The sequence below is a fragment of the Antedon bifida genome, chromosome 2 (genome assembly GCF_963402885.1).
Source record: "Antedon bifida chromosome 2, ecAntBifi1.1, whole genome shotgun sequence".
Taxonomy (NCBI): Eukaryota; Metazoa; Echinodermata; class Crinoidea; order Comatulida; family Antedonidae; genus Antedon; species Antedon bifida.
Window position 1 is genome coordinate 2,826,975 of NC_136227.1, and position 9,804 is coordinate 2,836,778.

Below are 9,804 nucleotides of genomic sequence, written 5' to 3' on the forward strand. Positions count from 1 at the left end.
ATTATCAACTTGATGGAAATGACTGACATTGCATTTTACACACAATATGCTATGTGTCCAAAAGTTCTTTTATCTTGTAATATAATCCTATGGATTTATATAACACAACCTATTAATATTATATACAATGCTAAAAATTATCTTCTACATAATGATATCAGATAGTATTGTTTTGTACAGAATTTCAGTACACTGACAAAGTCAAATTCCTGGAGATTTTATTAATATATGACCAATCTACAGTGTACAATTGTACAGTTCCATCTTAAATAGAAATATTTAATTAATTATTATACTGTACAACGTTGCCTGCTGGAAAGAAAGTTATTTATTATTTATTAATATATTCATTTCCATGTTTATATACTATTAAACTTTTAAAAATTCTTCTGAAAATTAAAATTATTAAATGTGATGAAGGCCATTTTGTAGTTTTAATAAAGTTTTCACATTTCGAATGTACGCTGGTGACCTCTCTCCCATTCAGCTAGAACCCACGCTTATTAATATTATTCAATAATACTGGGCATATAGTACTATAATATAGTAATATAAATTTACTATTGACTATTAAATATTCACTTTTTGTCAATTTGCATTATGGATATACAAACGATGACAAAGAAGCCCTTGAGTGGATATTGTTAAATCATCGAATCAGTGGTTGATGAGGCAAGTTCCTGTCGTATAGGATCAAGACTTTAGCTGGACAGAGGCATTTACAAAATGTACTAATTACATTATTCAGCCTAATTATATTGTGCATCCACTGCCCTGTATTCAAGGAGACAACAGGGCTTTATCAATCTATGCCAATTGAATCAATAAAATAACTCCCAGGTCAGTGTGTTTGAAAAGGTAAAATAACTCCCAGGTCAGTGTGTTTGAAAAGGTAAAATAACTCCCAGGTCAGTGTGTTTGAAAAGGTAAAATAACTCCCAGGTCAGTGTGTTTGAAAAGGTAAAATAACTCCCAGGTCAGTGTGTTTGAAAAGGTCATATTAGAGGGTCCCTCTCATTGTATAACTCTCACGTCAGTGTGTTTGAAAAGGTCATATTAGAGGGTCCATATCAATGTTTGCAATGGGTAGGGAGGGAGGTTTTACAATTGGAATATACAAGTACATACTACAAAACTATCACTGTTTATCAGAAGATAAACAACAGTAATATTATTAGTCTATTACACTTTAATAAGGTTTAAAGAATATTTTGTTCTTGGTTATGATACAATGCTTGTTGAACTAAAGTATGCAAATTATATGATTTCATAAAGACAATTTGTACAATTTACATAATCATAGGGTTGATAATAAAGGTAATCATGTATTTAAGATTCCTTCTTAAACCTTGTCTACACTATCAAACTTTATATGTGACAAAAAAATGTTATGTGCCCATATACGGACATGATGATATATCACTACCATATTTGGGCATATCATTATCACTATCATATTTGGGCACATCACACTTTTTTATTATCAATTCAGTTTTATAGTCTAGACAGAGCTTTAGAATGGGTGAGAATGAAGCCAGACAAGAGGCCTAAAATCAAATTTTAGGCTTGTTATATTTTGATCAAATTCAACAAACCGATACAAACTCCTGCGTCTAACATTACAATTACAAGATTCCCATAATCAAACTGTTGCCAGTCATTTAAAAACTAATAATTTCAAGAACAATAAACACCTGTGATTTGGCCAATCAAAGGCGTCCGTCCGGCCGACCCAGATGAGGTATGTTAATAAACTAAAGTCCATCAGAAATTCTTAATTAACTATATCCTATTGTTACTCCTCTATCCGGTTAAGAAATAATGCAGGAAAAGATTGTTTAGCAACAAAGAAAACAAAAAGTTGTACCAGTCAAACACGGCCTATATATTGTAAAATTGTGGGGATGGTTATTGTTCATGGACTTCGAGTACAATAATGTCTATTATAAAATGTATTGTGTTGTATTGTCCCACTAAAAACCTGAAAAAAGATTAATAAAATCAGACTTTGAATAGGCCATTTTGCAGTTTTAATAATAGTTATTCACTTCTGTAGAAAAAAAAATCAACAAAAATAATTATTTCGTGTATAAAAAAAAGACAAAAGAAACAGTTAATATTAACCAAAAACCACGATCCAGTTTTTGTGATTAACTATTATTTGACATTAAAATGGCATATTCAAAAAAAAAAAATGTAAACAAAATATTTTTTATGGGGACAATACATCTTTGAGTCGACCTTCACATATAACCCAATGTAAACCCTGAGGCAGAAGCAAGTTTGCTATTCTTACCTGCAAGTCAAAGGCATCCGTACCAGGTGGTGAAATCTTGATGGTAAACATAGATTCCGGAATGACAACCACATCCTCCATATTAGACGCGTCAGAATCATCTTTTCCATTCTCCTTAACATCTTTGTCTTTGGACACTGGTGATGTCTGACCGCCATTGACCATAGCCGACATCTCATTTAACAAAAGCGAATTATTACTATCACCCTCGCCGCAATGACCATTTGCTTTCATGACATTTTCTATGTCACTTTTGTCACCAAACGTGGATGTGAAGGGGCACTGTCCCTTCGTATCAGGAGAGTCTGTGATCACCTTCATGTCCTTTAATAAATTGTTTATGTGACTTTGTTCTACTTCCATTGTTTCACTGTGAAATTTCTCACTCCGACAGTTTCTGCAAAAAAAAAAGTTTTATTCCATTATTATTGATCTCAAAATAAAACATATTTTTGTCCATTTAGTTCATATGGATAAAAAAAGTTGAAAATAAGATGAAATCACAAACTCTGAATACCTTTTTAAAAGGTCTCAAGCTAATAAGTTACTATTTACCAAACTACGTAAATCAGATTGTGTTTACAAAATTTTTAAACACTCGCAACATGCTGCTGGCGCAAGAAAACTAGAAAATCCTTAAATCTAGTAAGTCTTTCCCGAAAACTGAACGGCACCGGATAACAATTAAAATTGTTGCGCTAACTTGGTACAACTTGCATACAATTCTTTTGTTTATATCTAAAATAAATAAAAGGTCCCGAAGGACTAGTGCTTACCCTCCAAATTTGTACCCTATATGAATGGAAGCTTCAAACCAACTAACTGTACTAAATCTTACACCTTATGTTTACCATGCACTTAATTAGCTTTAATTGCGTTTCCTTCCTATACTCTTTCTGTTAATATAATCTAGGTCTTTTTTTTTACTAGTTTAAGGCCAAAAAAACAAAAGTACACTACGGTCCCTATATACCATATTGTTCAAAATCCGTAACCAGAAAAAAACAAAATAATACCAAACATTTAACCAAACAGATGTAACCAATTAACTTTATTATTATTGAAATTAAACATAAGAGCACTGTTAAAAATAAACAGCAATAAACAGTCAATTTTTTCCTAGTTTAAAGGCCAAGAAATAAAATTGCACTACGGGCCCTGTTTACAATATCTTCCGTACCCAGAAGAGGAACAAAATAATACCAAACAATCTTTAAACTAATTGACTTTATTATTAAAATTAAAGGCAACAAATTAAGAGCCTGTGAAATAAATACGGCAAATTTAAAATATGTAGGTTATGCCCTTGAATAATTTTAATAAATAAATCCATAGATAAAGAGTAATAATCCTTGCAAACAACAAAGAGAATCAAATAAAAAGTAAAAATCCTGAAGAATCCTTACTACAAGGCTCAAGAGGTAGTGTTTGTACTAGTGTAATAAAGCACTGACCCATGAGAATCTAGGACCTCATGTTTGGTCAGTAAACAGGTTAACAGTACCAAGCCTATAGCCAGGGAGAGTTCAAAATAAAAATAATGAATTTTTTTAATCAGACGATAATGTTTTCATTTTGCTATACCTTATTGAATAGAACTTTATATTAAAATATTATCCCCATTCAATTATTACAAAACACTCATAACACTCCCTAAATTTCACAAAGTGAAATTAAGCTCAGCCCTTCGTTTCACCATTTTTAGGCCAAAATACTGGATCCTCCACTGCATAAATTGAAATATGATAGTGCTTGAAATTACTAATTTTACAGTAGACCAGAGGCTGTACAAACAGGCTATTCAGGACAAACACTTTTTTTATTATTTTGCCACATTATATGCTGGTTATAATTTGAATGCACCATGCCAGCAACAAACATCTCTGATAAACTATAAACCAATTTTACAATCAGTTAAATATAGCAGACAGTACAGAACTATTTGCCGGAATTATAGAATAATCATGTAAGGGTTGATAATAAAGGACTGGGTATTAAACATCTATATAGTATCACTACTACTAGGCCTACTACTGTATGATAGTACTCTGCTATGGTAATACTAGTATTATTACTACTTAAACTTTGCTACCAGTAAATCTTAAGCACTGTATACATTGTGGCCACCATTCTTTGCTGATCAAGATAAGTTTAGCTAAGTTAATATACAGACTTCCTAGCTTTCTACAAATATTTGTATTCAAAGTCTTCCATACCATGTTTTGTGCTGTGCTTTGCTGTGTATTATTCTTTCTCACACTTCAGTATTGTATTATAAGTTAATTGATAGTTTATTACAAAATGGCATGTACTATTATAACTAAATCCATGTTGAGTCCAGGGGGAGCTGAGGGCCTAAATGAGAAATGACATGCTGAACCGAATGTTCTATCCCTTGCATTGTAATTTTCACAATTTAAAGATATATTATATTGTCCCCCTTTAACATTTTTTTCCCCATATTTTTTGTTGAATATGCCATTTAAATGTAACATAATAGTTATTCACTTTGATCAAAAACTAGATCGAAAACAAAACTATTTACCCGAAAAAATGTAATCTAAAGTAAAACATACTTAGATTGTCTGTCAGACAATGGTTTTTGGTTAAAATGAACCGTTTCTTTTGTCTTTTTATAAGTGAAAACATTATTTTTTAGGGTTTTTTTTACAACTTACATTAAGTGAATAATTTTATTAAAATTGCAAAATGGCCTATTTAAAGTCTAATTTTATTAATCTTCATTTTTCATGTTTTTGGGGGACAATACATCTTTATACATCCTCACCTATGCTAATTGTTGACTATGGATAAGGTTCCAGCTATTCCAGATACTTTCAATTTATAGAATCCTAAATCTAGAAGCTGTTATTAGGGTCAGTGATTTTTCCTTTACCATTTACCTGCTTTAGAAAAGTAAAGTGAACGTACAAATCTTTGTTATTCAAAATTGTCACAAATGAAGCACACTTCACTTTATATTTTTACTTTAGTTTAGTAATCCCTTTTCCCATTGCATATTGTATTGTTGATTAAAGATTTTAGTTTCTATTAATAGCAGGTATACATACAGTATTTATCATTTATAAGCAAAGTTCCAAGGTTGTTTAGAGAGCATCCATTGTCACCTCTACACACTAAAATGCACCAAGTTTTTTTTTGTTAGCCCTACACACTTACTGGGTATATTACAAATTTACAGCAATTACCTTCAACTCCACTATGGTATCCCAAATGGCAACCATTTCATAAACTCAATACTATTTGCTAGGATAAGGGTGACAACAAAATAGCTTTATGTGAGAGAGGTGAAAATTGGACACATATACGACGCCTCATTTCAGACCTCTTTACATATTTAGTGATCACTATCTATTTATTTCATTTTTTACTAGTATAGTTATTATAATGCACATTTTATTACGTACATAAATAATAAATTAAAATAATGCCTTAATGTGTAATTATTCCTTTCATAAATTAATTCCATGTGGCAGCCTCTTTTGTTGATAAGTATTTCATTGTTTTTGTAGTTACTAGATTCTGAAACTGAGACAACATACTGTAATCACAAATAATTACTTCTTTGACACCTTGATTGATTCAATTCATGTAGTCACAGATTTTTATTAGTTTTTGAAACCTAATCAATCACAGCCAATTTAGTCATAGCATGGCAGCTAGAAAATTAGTCCTACATCATGAGAAATGAAATTTGAATTGTTTGCACTAAATTTTCACTAAAAAAAATTATCTACTGTTTGTGCTCTGGTGTTAGTCTTTACCTCCCAAACTTGACATTATGCCCATCTCCTAAATGTTTATTTGTAATAATTTTAATGTTGATGATTTCATATTTTATAGTTTACAACAATTTTCTGATTTTTAGGACGATATTTATCAAAAATATGGATTAAATGATTAAAATATGGTAAAATAACTTATTGTTATTATTGATACCATATTTAGCTTGTTACTGTATTTTAAAGTACTTTGGCCTAATTAAATTGAAATCAAGTTGGATAATGTTACGAGAATAAATTAGGTATGCTCTAAAAGTCAGCAGGACTACTTCCAATATGATGTCACACCTCATGTCATTGATGTCATAATCTTGACATCTCAGCCAGTCTAACGTAGTATTCATTCACACTTGCGTCATTTTACAGAGACCGGTAAGGGGACATTTCTTAGCCTGCCCTCTTGGATAGTTGAAATACCTCGTAAGTCGTCAGGAAATACCATCTGTCTATAATTAGTACTTTAGCATCTATTAAAGTATTACACCTACTATAGTATACCAGCTTAAATATATTTGTAAATAATTAGTCACAAAGCGCATAGTGATAATTAATTTTAAAGGATTATAAATTATACCATGGAGTATTAGACCCCATGATTATACCAACAATTCAAGAAATATTTAAATAAATTCATAAAACAATTTTTACGAATATTTCCATTTTTCAACAAATATATATACAGGTACAGTACTGTATTAATCAAGAAAATGAGAAAGTGTTAAAATGATTATATTATTTTTAAAATTAAATCAATTTAAGATGTTTTTTTTCTCCTACCAAGTAATTACAAATGATGATATTTTGTAATGATGCACACAGAGAGTTAGTAGGGGACTTGGTTGGGTTCCCAAGAAACAGTAGGCATAAGATGGATAATTATTCCCGGCATCAATACACGTCAATCAATGACTCCGAAGACAGCATAAAGAGCAGTCATCAAATAACACAATCAATAAAAATCAATTTATAATTTCATTTAATTTTTAATTTTAGACCAATCAAAAAAATCAATTTATAATTTCATTTAATTTTTAATTTTAGGGTCTGTTTCTACTGCCAAATGCAATGGGCACTGGCAGTCAATTCAAACGTTACTGTAGTGTATTTGACTCAAGGTCAGCTGCTGTCAATCAAACAACCGTTATTTTGCATTGTATCTAAAAGTTGCACAGTAATAACCAGTTAAATCAATTGGGTGTTTTTAACCGTTATTGTCAGGCTACCATTTAATCAGTTATTGAAAATTTGTCCTGTTTCTGCTTCCAAGAAAATGAGGTTAATTTATTCACATGGTTATATACCGGTTATTTTGTGCAGCAGAAACGATATTTGTTCTGGCAAAAGTGTTAATTTTTTTAATTTAATACTCAAGTCACATATTTGACAGTTGACATTGCAACCGATTGGGCCAACTGTGCAAAAGTTACATAATTGTGAGCAGAATTAATTATGCATGAGGTAACCTATGATAAAGAGCAATTATTCAATTGACGTAGGTCCATGCCTGATTTAAGGGATCAACTTATAAATTCAAACTAAAGATATACATTGAAACATTAGAAGATAGTGTAGCCATGTTGATCATAGTATAAATCCCTGAGTTATTTCATACACAGTAAATAGAAATTAGATTTAAATAGAAAATTCTGACAACTTAATAATAGCTGGTTCAATTATCTAAAAACCAACTTAAATTTTACTACTTCAACACAATACCAGTTCTGTAATTCTGAACAGAAATAGCGTTGACCTTGATAACAACAGCAGAATCATTCTTTTTCTTTATTTTGGGATACCATTGAGATGTTATATAATATCAACTCTATATGGGGCACTGACCTGTATTTAAATTTATGTTCAGAATTGCTGTTTTGGGCATTTATAGCTCCATGGTCTAATATACTTTACAGAAAATATAATATATAATGAAGAATTTGTTACTGTTAGCAATAGGGAGGCCAGGTTTATGTTGATGTTTATCATTTTTGTCTTGTGTGTTGTATAGTGGGCCCTCTGAGAGAATCCAGTTTTGTATGGTTACCCAGTACATTAAAGAATATAAGTAAATTGAAATACCATGGTTTCAAAACTCAATACTTGATTGAAAACATGACATGTGACTTGAAGTATTTTTAATGAACAACTTATTGAGTATGTATCCTTAGGTTGTGAAATAGCTTGTATACATATAGAATATCAATCAGTATTTGCATTTTGCGAGACAACTTATAACGTTGTGACCCATTTTCTATGATAGTGTGATAAGATTTATCTAGGTCTATCTCAATAGGTCTTTTTTTCAAATAATAAATTAATCTATGAATCATTTCTTGATGATTGAAAGTAATGATCGGTACACGGTAAGGATTGGTGCACAGTGAGGATCGGTACACGGTGAGGATCGGTACACGGTGAGGATCGGTACACGGTGAGGATCGGTACACGGTGAGGATCGGTACATGGTAAGGATCGGTACATGGTAAGGATCGGTACATGGTAAGGATATGGGCTTCGAACACCAAAATTAGTAAATTAGTTTGCACTACCCTATTGTGAAAAAAGTATAAAGTTATCAAAAAGGTTCAAGGATACATTGAATAGCGTATGTAATAGTCAATTGTCATTGAAATTAGAGAATTAAACTTTTATAAAAAATATTGTAGGCCTAGTTGCAATTTGAATTAAAAATAGGAGTATAGGCCTACTGTGTGTAAATTGTAAGGCTTTACAGTGGATGTCATCAGCAAGCCTACTAACAAAATCATATGATTTGGTTCGACAAAATGATAATGAAAATATTAAGCATTAAAAAATAGCAGATAATAAAATGTCAAATGAGAACTTGCAGGCAAAAAGGCAGCAGATCTGCAGCAACACAGATTTGTTGAGAATTAAGGAAAGGAAATGTGTATACTGTAAGACTAAGAATGTGTTCATCAGGCCTAATAATATTTATACTAATTACTATCGATATTGTAACATTGTTGGCAATGTACTATAATTATTAATAAAATCATTTACAAATACTTAGCCTAGAGCTAGGCCCAGAGACCGGCCTAGGGCCAGGCCTAGATGATCATCGCCGACAAACATCAATATGCACACCAAACTGACCTTTTTATCACCATCGTCCTAGGCCTAGGGCCCTAGCTAGCTAACTATAAATTACATCACCGTGGTAACTCGCACCGTAACTCACCGTACACCACTCTAAATAAGTGGTGCGCAAGAGGCAGGAGGTGGGCCGGTCGTGGCCCTCTATTAGCCTCCCTCGTCTTCTAAAATTGTCTTTTAAATATTTCATCATACTTCACGGACATCGGCGGCTGCAGAAATCTTGCTGATCAAAAACAGTAATAATGCTAATTTCTTACCGTTAAACTACCGATTATCTATGTAATCTACAATTTACATACGAATTAATACTTACTAATTGTTCAACACGTGTTACAAGTTTAAAACCACATTCAAGTTTAACGGGAACCCTTGCCTTTGCCTTGGATAGCCTGACGACGTGTGTGTAGGATGATCTCTGCTGGTAATGGTTTACGCAAACTCACTTCTCGAGGTCTCACACGTGTATGAAAGGTCACCGAACTTTACTTTACGAAAAATACGCAGAGGAATGGCGCCCTCAAGTTACATGTAAAATAAACTTTACTCACAAAAAGATTATAAAATAAAGACAGACACGTAGTTGTTAGA

At 31.9% G+C, this 9,804-nt stretch overlaps 1 protein-coding gene across 1 annotated transcript in view; it reads right to left on the bottom strand.

The window, feature by feature from the left end:
• The window catches only part of LOC144835805 (clustered mitochondria protein homolog), a 31,482-nt gene extending 21,817 nt beyond the window's left edge, over positions 1-9,665 (bottom strand). The window contains exons 1-2 of the mRNA XM_078690900.1: positions 9,530-9,665; positions 2,297-2,693 (exon numbers count right to left, since the gene is read on the bottom strand). Coding sequence (XP_078547026.1) covers positions 2,297-2,659 — 363 coding nt within the window. The 5' untranslated portion in view covers positions 2,660-2,693; positions 9,530-9,665. The remainder of the gene's footprint in view (positions 1-2,296; positions 2,694-9,529) is intronic.
• Positions 9,666-9,804: the final 139 nt, after the last annotated feature.